The sequence below is a fragment of the Diabrotica undecimpunctata genome, chromosome 7 (assembly GCF_040954645.1).
Source record: "Diabrotica undecimpunctata isolate CICGRU chromosome 7, icDiaUnde3, whole genome shotgun sequence".
Taxonomy (NCBI): Eukaryota; Metazoa; Arthropoda; class Insecta; order Coleoptera; family Chrysomelidae; genus Diabrotica; species Diabrotica undecimpunctata.
This window is the reverse complement of record NC_092809.1, coordinates 24770252-24784373: the sequence shown is the minus strand read 5'-3', so window position 1 is coordinate 24784373 and position 14122 is coordinate 24770252. Positions and strand designations below refer to the sequence as shown.

At 32.6% G+C, this 14122-nt stretch overlaps 1 protein-coding gene across 4 annotated transcripts in view; it reads left to right on the top strand.

Annotated features, from left to right (window-relative positions):
* LOC140445079 (sodium-coupled neutral amino acid transporter 9 homolog) overlaps positions 1-14122 on the top strand; it is a 79940-nt gene that overhangs the window by 39320 nt on the left and 26498 nt on the right. For 3 of the 4 annotated variants that reach the window (XM_072536880.1, XM_072536877.1, XM_072536881.1), the window contains one exon: positions 10038-10132. The exons of the other annotated variant lie outside the window; for it this stretch is intronic. In XM_072536880.1, the coding sequence (XP_072392981.1) occupies positions 10038-10132 (95 nt within the window). The remainder of the gene's footprint in view (positions 1-10037; positions 10133-14122) is intronic. 4 annotated transcript variants of the gene reach the window in all.

Genomic DNA, 14122 nt, shown 5'->3' with positions numbered 1-14122 from the left:
GAAAATGAGATGGAACTACAAGATTTCAGCGGAGGGGAGGATTTTATTGGTGAAGATCCAGAACCAATTATTTTCGAAGATCTTGATCGCTGTCCAAATGATGGGAATTATGTGCTCGTTGAATTCAACTCTAAGCAAAAGACATATTATGTAGGCAAAGTCTTGTCTCAAATAAAAGCAAATGATTTTAAAATATCGTTTTTGCGAAAAAGCGCTAAATGTGAAAATAGGTTCTTCTTTCCAGTTGTCCCAGATGTCTCACATGTATTAAAAAGAGACATTAAAATGATTTTGCCGCCCCCTTTAATGCAAGGGTTAACCAAGCGCCAAAGTTCGCTTTTAAAATTTGAATTAAACTTTGATAGTCTTAACGTCAAATAATGTTAATTGTTACGTCTCAGTGTTCCCACATTGAAAGGAACAGTGAGACATTTACTAATTTTTAATTTTTATATTTTTGAGGTTTTAACATTAATTTTTATGAGAAAACGACATGATTTTTCAGTTCTTATTTATATACCAAATATCATTGTACAATATAAGTTTAAAGTAGCATTTAATAAAAAAGTTATTGGCATTGAAATTTTTTCGTCTCAGTGTTCCTACCACTCCCCTACTACTCATACAACTATAGTTTACCTAGAGGGATCAGTGTCACGAGAAAAATCTTATTTTCCTGGACTACATCGCTGTAAAAATTTACCGGGCAATATGAAAGGAATAAATTGTGTCAACACTTGTGAATATAATAACGAACAAATATTTTAAAATAAAATATATTAGAAATATTCACTTCAAAGATGCGCAGTGTATTTACTAATAATGAAACAAAAAAAAAACAAATTACTATACCATAATGTTGGTTATTGGGACAATTATTTCACTTAATATAAATATCTGTAAATACAGCTAATAGTTCCATTATAATTGACACGTTTCAGTTTGTTCTAGTTTTCTAATTTGATCCTAATTAATTTTAAAGGTTTATCTAATGGCATAAATATGTCTACATATAAACTTACTAAAATATCATTAGTATTGAAATGTGATTTTGATAGTTCTTCTAGAAAATGTTAAGTTTATTATTTAAAAGTGTGTTAATATATAATTTATAAAAATAGATTATATGGTATACATTTAGCTTACAAATACTAAAAAAATTAAATACGCCAACACAGTAAAATATCTTGGTATGACTCTCGATGCCAAGCTTCGATAAAAACTAAATGTTACTTTGAGATAATTCTGACTTGTCGATTTGTATCAAACTTATTCTATATAAACAAATACTGCGTCTCAGTCTCCATAGTCTTGAACATTATCGGAGTCATTTACGCTTGTTTTGACAACACGTCATATAGAATATTCATCTGTCGAGACGGTTTAATATACTATAACTGCAAGAAATCAGGTCACATACCATCACAGTGCTCCGAACCACTAGCTCAATTAACCTCCAACGAAAACAATAAAAATCTCTATCCAGCACAAAATATATCTTTGCAAAACAACCCTTCTTAATGTGAACACACTATTTCTAATGACCCAGAGATACCGAACAAAATGGATGCATCAAATAAGGACAGGCACATAATTAATCAACCAAAATGTAGCTTTGATGAAATTATCTCACCTGAAGCAGATATATCTTCAAAACAATGTAACATTTTTTCAACACCTAAAGTTCGATTAAAGGTAAAAAAAAATAAAGTTAGTCCAGTAATAGCTTCTGACTGCTCAGTATCTCACTCACTTAAACCTGCTAAAAACTTTAAAGAAAATCACTCACCATCCTTCACTCTAAATTTTGACTAACTTAACATGCTACTCAAAGTTAATGTAACAACATTTAAAGGGTTTTTACTCATATATTTAGTAGCTTCAAACTAGTACATCCAGATAGCACTGATGATGGAATAGTTATTCCGAAAAACGTTCTGTGATGTAGCCCGATAGGGTTTTTCTAATCTTCTTCTTCTCATTACGCCGTCTCCTTTCGAAGGTTGACGATCCAAATGGCAATTGTAGCTTTGAAAACTGCTGCACGAAAGATCTCTGGGGTTTCACCATAAATGTATTCCTCAAGTAAGAATCGTATGCACCAAGATTGTAGCTGCGTTGTTTCGTTTATTGGTTAATAGACAAAGTTTAATCTTTTCCTTTTTCGATCATTATTTAGACAATTTAGAGTCAACGCATTAGAATCGATTTAAAAATCAATCAAAGTTAACGGCATGCTTTTAAGAATGAAGTATCAGTTTTCAGTAAAATTCTTCTACTTTATTCCTAGAAGAAAAAAATAAATTTACATCAAATTCTTGGTCAATACAAACAAATAAAACAGTGTATCATGTATCAGATTGTCCTAGTGCAGTTTAGAAGTAATGTAATTTTCATGAGATCGAACAATTTTGAAATAAAAGTCAATGTCGATCAACATTACGTATTGTAGTTTTTAATTTGAGGAGGTATATAGTTAGTTCCAATACTGCACGTCTACGTTCGATTTACCTTTTTGCATAGATGTAAATAAATATCGCATCAGTGCTTGATCGACAAATGCATAAGTAATCATGTTTATTTAAATTTAGTTCCATTGCTATCATCATTTTTTAACTAGGTAAGTTATTCAATGTTCTCTTGATCTTTGTAATAAATGCCCTTATAATATAAAATATTATCAATATAAAACAATACAATATATATAATTTTCCTGACTTATTTTTAACTTTCATTTGTGGTCGCTAGAATATCATATACATTCAAATACAATTTGTTCTTTTTAGATAGAATACTCAGTATACCTGTTAATTAAATTGTAATTCTTTTTATTTTATATCTTTTTTACTTATGTAATGGATTCGACCGTTACTTGATGGAAGTTCATTTTATCAAGCAATAAAACACTGAAAACTTTTGTTTTTGATATCTTCCACAAATTTTATTCTAATTTACTATCACTATAGCGGTTTCGGCAAAGTGCCTTTCTCAAGTGAGCTATTTTTGTTATGCCTCTAACACTTTATAGTCTTTAACTAAATAAGTTAAGAACTTTTTACCTCTAGTTGGTCAATCAAAATTATATCTGTATTTTTTAATTTGTTAATTTCAATATATGCTAATAACGATAGCTTAAGGCCTTTATTTTGAATATGGAAAATTTGAAATTGGTTGTAAAAAGAATGATTATAATCTAAAAGGTGAAGTGCGTAAGTAGAATATGTTTTTCTATTGTTGAAGCCGTATCAAAAATAGCCAAACACATAAAAAAGGAAGGAATATCGCCAGCTTTCGGAACAAATAACAACTTAAGCAAATAAATTAAGAAAAACAAGAGCCAAAAGAAAAAGCACTTACACAGTGGTGTATACAAACTTAAATGTGGCGACTACTAAATAACTTACGTCGGTCAAACAGGCAAAACCTTCAACAAACGGATAGCAGAACACAAAAGGCTTTCAATAATAGAAAAACAGATTCTAATGACTAACTTCATTTTCTAGATCACAATCATTCTATTAATATATATATATATATATATATATATATATATATATATATATATATATATATATATATATATGGGTGTAATGTCTTTAGTTAGTTGCATGTACAATTTTTCTTCATTGCTTCTTATTCTTTGCTTGGTTTCTTGCTTGTTCTTTGCTGATTTCTCGTGTCTGTAGGATTGAGGTTACATTATCATCCCATGCCTTCATTGGCCTGCCCCTTGGTCTCTTGGTTTGTCTTCTGGCTTCCCATACTTTTTTTAACTGGTCTTTCTTGATTCATTCTAACCATGTGTCCATACCATCTCAGTTGGGCCTCTTCAATTTTCTTAATAATTGGTTGGACCTTAAGATGTTCTCTGACTGCCTCATTTCTAATCCTGTCTAACCTGGTTATACCCATTATTCTTCTAAGAAACTTCATTTCTATGTTCTGTATTTTCGATTTTAATTTATCAGTAAGCGTCCAACTTTCACTGCCAAAGGTTAAAATCAGCACAAAAACCGTCTTTTATATGGTCACTTTGGCTTTTTGGGATCCTTCTTTTTTCGACAAAAACGTACTTTTAACTATGTGGTACATCCGAGCAGCACTTTCTGTTCCCTATTTGTACTCCCAAGTATTTGTAAGTATCGACTTGTTCAAGTGTATTTCCGTTAAGTGTTATCTTCGTTTGTTTTCTATTTTTCCACATACCGTTACTTTCGTCTTCTCATTATTGATCCTCAAATTTCGTTTAATTAGTGCAGCGTTACATACTTGTAAATTTCGATGAAGTGTTTCTTCGTTTATCCCAAATATCACTAGATCGTCTGAGTATGCACACTCTGAGATCCACACTGCTTCTAGATTTCTATGTCCTCCATATAGTTTCAATGTTTCTGCTCTAGTTTGTTTAATTATGTCATCAGAGGACAATGTTAAACAGTATGGGGCCTAGGACTCCTCCTTGACGTAGACCCTCATTTACTATGAACTCTTCGGATTCCATATTATCGGTTTTGATTCTGTTCCTTGTATGTCTATATATACTCATAATCTCTTGCCTGAGTTTGCTTTTCACACCTTTCTTTTTTAAACATATGTCAATCACCTTCCTTGGAGTACTATCAAATGCCGTTTCTAAGTCTATAAAGGCTTGGTATAACTCAGTGCTTGGGTTCCGTGCGTTTTGTATTAGTTTATTGATAGTAAAAATGTGATCTTGGATACTTCTGCCTTTTCTAAATCCACTTTGGGATTGTTCCATTTTAGAATCAACTTCTTGTAAAAGACGTTTTTCTAGTATTCTCATATACTTTGGATGGGATGCTCAGTAGTGTTATTCCTATGTAGTTACTACATTTGCGTCTGTCTCCCTTTTTGAAAATGGGTAGAATAACTCCCACTTCCCAATCTTTTGGTATTTGGCTCTCACTCCAGGCCCTATTATATACCTTTGTTAGCAGTTCAATGCCCTTTTCGCCCATGTTTTTAAGTATTTCTGCTGTGATTTTATCAAATCCAGCCGCCTTACCTTTCTTAAGCTTTTGTATGATTTCTTTTGTTTCTGCTATAGTTATTTCGTCTTGAATTTGGTCTTCTTGCTTCACCTCTTCTGGTTCTTCTGTGATAATATCTACATCGTTTTGGATATTCAATAGATCCTCGAAATATTGCTTCCATCTATCTAGGATGTGGCCATTGCCATGCACTAAGTGTCCTTCTTTGTCCCTTATTTGCTTTGGTGTTTGTGGAGCCTTTTCGGAACTTAAATTCTTCAGGGTTTTAAAGAATAACTTTTCGTTAGAGTGGTAGTCTTCTTCCAACTTGTTTCCGAATTCTTCCCAACTTTTCCGTTTGGCTGCTAGTACCATATCTTTGACTTTGATTCTTTGCAGTTTGTATTATTATATTATATTCTATTAATAACCAATTTAAAATTCTTCACATTCAAAATAAGGGTCTTAAGCTATCATTATTAGAATCTATGAAAATTAACAAATTAAAAAATACAGATATAATTCTGAATGACTAACTTGAGACAAACAGTTCTCTCCTCCTCAACTTATTTAGTTTTTTTTTTCTTTTTTATTTAACATCCAATGTTTATTGCAATCTGTCTCATTATAAACAATAAGCAATATGTATAATTTTTGTACAATAACATAGTGGGAAGCTGCCCAGTGGCGAGCACCCAGGTAAAATATAATATAAATATAATCTATGATAATCAATTAGTTTAAACTTTCACTTAACAAACAGAGTTTAATACAGGTAAACATCACTGACACACTTATTTAGTTAAAAACTATAAAGTGTTGGACGCATAACAAAAATAGCTCACTTGAGAAAGGCACTTTGTCAAAACAGCTGTAGTGATAGTAAATTGTAATAATTTTTTTGAAAGTGTTGAAAACAAAAGTTTTGAGTGTTTTATTGCTTAATGTTTTTAACATTTAAAAAACAAAAATTGTTATGACTTTACGAATTTTCAAACACATGTACGGTACATTGTACAGTCCTGTACAACTTGTACAGGAGCATTTAATTGTTTATTTCCACTCCTTAGCAGAAATGTCTGCTAAAAATATTTTGGTAAAACTCTAGATGAGAAGCGAGTAACCCTGTTATTTCTTTGTGTATTTTCTTCTTTTAATTATCCGATATGCTCTCCTTCAAGCCATCCTGCAAGGAAAAATATTTGGAAAATAAGGTCCAGGAAGAAGAAGAACATCTTGATTAAAGAACCTTAGAATCTGGTTCAATACAACATCTGTGCAGCTTTTCCGCGCTACTGCAGATAAGATAAAGATTGCCATGATGATCGCCAACAGTCGTAACAGATAAGCACATCAAGAAGAAGAAGAATTATCCGTCAGTATCATATGAAGGATAACATTGTGTATTTGTCTGATTTTAAAATCTATTGAACTGTCTGAATATCAAACGTCTATGCCAAAAAAAAAAACAAATTTTATGAAATACCCGATAAATTTAACAATAATTTTTATATTATGATGTGATGTTTCTAATGACTCTAATCTATAACTTTCTAATCATGTATTGCTTCCAGTGGTGCGAAGGATACCTTGGGCGTTTCAATTTTATAAATTGTTTATGGCGAGGCTGCTAATTTCACGTCCCAATCCTGTTTAATTACCATGTTTATTATTTTTCTTTCTTTTTGGTCTTGCTTTCCTTCTTTTTCTCGGAGACTTATACTGTAAAAGTTTTTTAGCAATTCTTGATAATTGTTTTCTTAATATTTTAGTTCATGTCAATTAATTGCAATTTACGTTTCCTAACTATAGTATATACTTTTTTTATCACTAACTTCAAGACAGCGGGGACAAATAAGCGGAATCCAATTTAAGCTACGTAATATTTTTTCACCCATTTTTCACTAATTTATAAATATTATTAATTATTTTACAATTTAACTCTCCTCTACTTATAGCTGAAATAAAAAAGTGTTCTGTTAAGTTTAGACTAAACTTTGATCACCATGATAATTTTTCACCCCCAAACCAATCTTATTTGGAAACGTTCCTGCTAGCTTAATACTCGAGCCAGCGCAGCGGAATTAATAAAAATTATTTTTGAAATACCATAGTGTTCTGCTAGGTTTTTACGAATTTATTACCATCCTAGTAATTTTTCACCCTCAACTAACCCATGTGGAAAGTTAAAAATTCGTAGGTTAAAATTTAAGGGGATGAAAAATCTATTTTTATAATTTTACTGTACTCTATCAATCAATAATTCTTTTAGGTTAAAATTTATTACGAATTTTTTTTATATTCCACTGTACTCTACTTATAATTGAAATAAAAAAGTGTTATGGTAAGTTTTTGCTGCACTTTCATCACCCTGATAAATTTGCACCATTAAAGCAATTTTATTTGGAAACTTTCCCGCTAGCTAAATATTCGAGCCAGCAGAATTTAAAAAATATATATTTTTGAAGTACCACAGTATTTTGATAGGTTTTTACAAATTTATTACCACCCTAGGTATTAATTTTTTACTTCTTAACTACTCCTTGTGGGAAGTCAATAGTAAGCTATAAAGCGAAAGTTCGAATATTAAGCTAGATAAGTCAAATAAAAATTTTGAAATAGGTACAACATGGTTCTTCTCGAATTTTACTAATTTTTCGCCTCAGAACTAACCCGTGGTAACTTGAGTTAAAATAAAAAAAGTAATTTTTAAATACTACACTGTGTGCTACAAACCTTTTCCAATTCATTTATCACCTTCACAATTGTTTACCCCTCTATAAGAAGCCAATAATTCTGCTAGGTTGAATTTTAAACTGACAAAACAAAATTATAAAACGTATTTTTAATAATTTTTTTGTATTGTACTTTTACTTCAACCTTTTACTATTTTTTGCTATCTTCATATTTTTCACCTAACATACTGGGCATAAATTCCCCACTTTACGTTCTAATTTAAGGGGCGTAAAGTCGTACTTTTTGGTCCGGTATAAAAAAAATGCACGTTTTCATATTTCAAGAGTTAAAAATCAACTATAGACCTGATCGTGCGTAGATGAAAGTGCACTGGTGTTTACTATTAAAACTTATTCAAAAACTATTGTACTCAGCATAAAACACACTCAGGGACAGTTCAGAGGCAATAAATTTGCAATTTATAAGTTAAATGAAAGTGAAGAGGGCGGTATCAATCTAAAATCCTATTAAGACGGCAACCCCACTCCTTGATTGGCGGTACACTTCGCTCAGGTCTATGGAATTGACTATCTATTGGATTGCTTTAATGGGATGTACCCAATAAATACAAATATTTTAATATTTTAACAATAGGTACGCAAGTTGTCCCGACCCTCCTTTACAATTAGCTTATTAATAAAATAATATTAATAGAGATAAAATTATTTCAATTTGAATATTTCTTACCTGGTAATTATTCTGTGAAATATAACAATTCCAATGTATTTACTTAAACTCAACTTGATTTCAGATATTTTATATTCATAAAAGGGACTCACGATTCGATTTCTCTTAGGCATTTACTCACAAATATAATCAGAGTCAATTTTTTAAAATAGTTAAAATTTATAATTTTTGTAATAAAGTATTTTCATATTTTCAATATTTAAACAGTTAAAAAATAAATATTAGTTAGCACAGAGTAACATTTCAGAATGTTTTTAATTAGGGTAGTTAAGAAAACAATGACTAGGCTGGTAAAAATATAGTAAAAATCTAACAGAGCACTTTTATATTTCCAAAAAAATTTCGCATTTAGCTAGCGTGACTGCGTAGCTTGTTGAATGTTTCCCATTAATTGTGACTGATGGGGTCAAAAATTATAAGAGTTACAGGAAGAGTGCAGTAAAATTTTAAAAATAGATTTTTTATCACCTTAAATATTATCCCAACAGAATTATTGACTTCTCATGAGGAATAGTTGAGGGGTGAATAATTACCAGTGTGGTAATAAATTCATAAAAACCTAGTATAGCACTGTAGTATATTATAAATGTTATTTTTGGAATTCTACTAGTTTTAACCATAAGTCAGCAAAATCGCTCTCCTTAGGGGTGGTTTGGTGGTGAAAAATTATTAGAGTGGTAATAAATTAGTGAAAAATGGGTGAAAAAATCTTACGTAGGTTAAATTGGATTCCTCTCATTTGTCCCCGCTAGCCCAAGGGTCCTACCAACTTTCATAGTTGTTCATTAATATATTAGTACTTCGAGCCAAGCAGACTTATGGCTTGGTTTACGATCTTCCACCATCCCTGTTTGTTTTTCGCTTTTTTCCAATCGCTTACATTGAGGTATCATTCATGGGTTCATAACATGGTCCTAGGTCTTCCTTTTTTCAACATCTATTGTAGCGCTTATCAAGATTTTTGGCATTTTAACTTGGGTCATTCTTCGGACACGTCCTAACCATCTAAGTCTTTGTGCTCTTACTATTGCAATTATATATAGGCCCTTTATATAATTCTTTTAACTTATTATTCTTTGTTTCCACTAATTGTGTTTCAAAATCTGGACCGTTCAATTTGGAATAGTAACCATGTAAAAAATTATTAAGTATTTCTAATGATGTCGTCAACCTTCAACTCTCTTCTACTAGTTCTTTAATACAAAAATAGTCACGTAATATAATAGTCTGATTCTAGATTTTTTTGTGCTTAAATACATATTTATTTCTGACTTAGTTGGGTTGGATACGGTACATCCAAGTAAAAAAATACAATTAACTTGGGTAGGGTTCACGGCAGGATTAACTCAATTATTTTGATATATTAATACTAGAAGACTCTGTATTTCAGAGCAATAGCTAATATCAACCACGGAGGAATCAAGGAGGGCAATTAATTAAAATCTTTTTTATATATTTTAAACAAGGAATCGATTACACATTTAGTAATATTTAAATTATTTCAAATAAAATCTCAAATTTATGTTTAATCTATTGTTATATAATATTGATCAACAAAATATCTAAGTTAAAAAACTAAAAATAATAATACGTATATGAGCAATAAAACAAATATTTTTTTAGCTTCCATCAAAAAATAAGATGTCCGATTCCGTTCAACAATGTAAAAATGTTTCAAATGATATAAAGGAGCATTACAATCATTCTCTAGTCACAATGTGAGTATTGTTTTAAATATATTAAAGAAGATGTACTTATCAAATATATTTTATACACATATACTTAAGTTTTTATCACTCGTTTTTAACATTAGTTATTTTCGAATACACCATTTAGCTATTGTTTTTACTGATAATTTTTAGATTAAAATATAAATATATAGCTTTATTTTTCTTAATCTGGCGAAGAAATCTAACTGGCATGGCTAATAGCACTCTCTGGCGACTCCTTGTCTAGGATTACAAATGAAGACCACAACGCCGATAAAGGCGGATAAGAAAAACATTAAAAAACGACGAAAGTGGGACCCTGGCTTTTAGGTATAGTAGACAAGCATGGAGACCGAGTAACTGCCGGTATAAGTAGTTTTCTTCAACTAGTCAACAACCCCTTATCTTCGAGGCAAAAAAAGATCTTTAAGATATCCCTAGAACAGTCATCAAGGAAATAATAACAAGAAACGTAAGAGACATGGATAGCAATGTAAGACAAAGAGATAGCCATGGCCACTTTTTTAGATATAGAAGGGGCATTTAATAATGTTACCACCAGCTCTTTGATAGGGGCTATGAGTAGACGGGGCGCACCTGCGGTAATATGCAGATGGATAAGGGCATCCCTGGAGAATAAGACAGTAATGTCCACTCTCAGTAAAGCAACCATCAAAGCAAAAGTAGGTGGAGGCTGTCCACAAGGAGGAGTTCTGCCCCCTCTACTTTGGGCAACATTGGTAGATGATCTCCTCAGAAATCTGTCCACGGAAGGCTTTTATTGGCTAAGATATGCTGACGATATAGCAATCGTTGTCAGGGGCAGGTTTGCTCAGGTAGTGTCTGAGAGAGTATAAGCAGCCCTAAATATAGTTGACGACTGGTGTAAACAAGAGCGACTGATAGTCAATGCTCAGAAAACACAAATCTTCAACTTCACCAAAAAAACAGCACTACAAGGCCTAAAACTACTGGTGCTGGGAAGAACAGAGATTTCATTTGCCAAAGAAACAAAATACCTTGGGGTATATTTTGATCAAAGGCTTACATGGAATACTCACATTCTAAAAACCACACAGAAAGCTACTATGTCCCTGGGCAGATGTAGAAGAATGTGCGGTAAGAATCGGGAACTTAACCCCAAAATGACTCTATGGTTATACACAAGGGTTATTAGACCAATGATAACCTATGGCTCGGTGATGTGGTGGACAAAGACGCAGCAAGTGGGGCCAATAAGGCTGCTAGGTAATACACAAAGGCTAGCATGCTTGTGTATTACGGCGCCCTTAAAACAACTCCTACTGCATCGTTAGAAGTCCTGTTGAATCTACCACCACTTCATATCTTTATACAGGGCGAAGCCAGATCAGTGATGCACAGATTAATCCATAGTCAGCGACATATAAGCCAGATGCATGGTACTGACAACAGAAAGCTAATCGAGGAGCTAAAAGCCGATATTGTGATGGGGAAACCTATCGATGCAACAGTTACGAGATATAGCTTTAACAATAAGTTCACAATTACGATACCAGGCAGAAAAGACTGGAATAAAGGTGTACCCATACAAGCTGCTGATACCTGGTACACGGATGGCTCAAAAACATCGGAGGGTGTGGGAGCCAGCATAGTAGGGACAAATCAAGGGATACATTTCCCGGTAAGTCTATCTAAGGATATAACAGTTTTCCAGGCGGAAATAAATGCAATCCATCGCTGCGTGGAAGAAGTAGAAAGGCAGGAAAGAACGTACTGTTCAGTTGCCATCTTCACAGATAGTCAGGCAGCGCTTAAGGCACTCAATTCTGTAGAGGTCAATTCTAAGCTAGTATGGGATTGCGTGTATGCCCTAAATAAACTAGGAGACTGTAGCAAGGTTACGGTAGCCTGGGTACCGCGACACGAAGGTCATAAGGGCAATGAAAAAGCAGATGAAATGGCCAAATAAGGCTCATGATTGCCATTCATTGGACCGGAACCCTTCTGCGGAGTTGCAAAATCAGTAACAAGAACGGCTAGCAGGAAGTGGGTAGCTCACAAATCTCTGGAATGGTGAAGGAACCAAGACAAAGACAGGCGAAACAGTTCATTAGAGAACATTTGCCAAAATTTACGGCAGACCTAATAAGAAACAGCAGAGCACATTTTATGTCAGTGTGACAGTCTGGCAAATGTGCGGTTCTTTGCATTAGGAGAAGAAAATCAAACGGCAAATAGCTACATGGAGGGTACAGTTTCGAAGCTACTAGACTTTATAAAAAGGGTCAGGCTAGAGAATGTTATTTAGGACTAGAGGACCACAATAGATCTGAAAAGGTCGCAATGGAATAGGCCGAAAGGCCACCTCTCCTAATCCAATCTAAGAGACATAGATAAAGGTAATAATAAATCACAAGGCTTCTCACGTCTTCAGTAGGCAAAACCCCTGTAATATGATAAAAAAACACCTATATTTATATTTAGGGATTCTACAGTATTCACTGCCTTCCCTCGCTCAACCGTTTCCATCTCTCTCTGTTGTTCCATTCTCCATCGTTTAGGCCTCTCTTACTCATGGCGTCGTCTACTTCGTTCCTCCAGGATTTTCGGGGTCGTCCTCTTTTCCTCCTTCCTATGGGGCTCCATTCGGTTATTCTCTTTATCCATCTGCTGTCGCTAGTTCTTCTTACATGTCCATACCACTTTAATCTTTTTTATTCTATATATGTTAGTATGTCTGTTTCTATTGATGTTCTTTGCTTTATTTCGTCATTACTTCTCCTATCCATTCTTGTTACTCTGCAGCATCTTCGCAGGCATTCCATCTCTGTTGCTACTATCTTACTGCTGTTTTTCTTGTTTATGATCCAATTTTCAGCCCCATATGTCATAATACTTCGCACTAATGTTTTATAAATCTATTATCTATACCTATACGACCTATAATTAAACTCAAAACACACAAAAATAATAGACCCGTGAAATGTACGGAGTCTATATCAACAAGGAAAAACTCATAACCTGATATAGAAAAATGTCTGTCATTATATTTATTTATAGTAGCGTTTGTGTAAAAATTTTTGTTATTTTCGGATTAAATTTCACAATAAATGTTGCGTCTATCTGAACATCTATTAATTGAAATAATTTTAGTTTAGATGTCATACTAGTAGATCCTTTTTATTGGAATTAGACCAATTTACCTTCATACTTCTGCACAGTAAAATATTCTTTGTCGAAGTAATCCAAAAAAGTCGTATATTCGTGGAATAACCTATACTTGCTTGTTCAATCGAAAAGAACAATGTTTTTAGGCATATTTCAAATGCCCCATATTTTTTTGGAAAAACTCAAAATCGAAATTTCATGCTATAGGTCTTGAAGATTTGACTCTGGCAATGAAAATTCCATAGTGACTAAGATAACTTTTATTGATCTCATGAGAATCTTAAAACATGGCAATAATCGCGCAACGTTTATTTATTTAACAGCTTTATAGAAATTTATAGAAACTACTTCATTTGTGGAAACATGCAAAAATTGTATACAAAATCTGCTCTCTTCACCTTTAAAACGTATTTTATTTTTTGTCAATAGGACATTATAATCAAAAGATATCGAATTTTTACCGTCGCGTCGATACAATTTTATTTAAAAAAAATAATTTCGCGCCCGTTACTGACATTCAAAATCGGCTATCGCTTCAAGTGTTATTTCTGAGAAAACGTTTCATTTTACAAAAAAAAATGATAATAAATATTTTTGTTTAAAATTACCTTAGCTACATTTTGTGTTTGAAACATTTTTTCTACAGCGTACAGATTTTTGGTAAATCGATGCTTTTTTTTCATCTTTTTTGGGGTCCCAAAAATGGCGAGCACATCAAAATTCAGCTTGTTCATATGATTTTTAGCGGTTCGTTGGTATTTTTGTCTATAACGACTGAAGTAAATATTAATTAAGCGAATTGCTTAATATAAATTAATCAAAAAATATTAGCTGATATTATGATTTAAA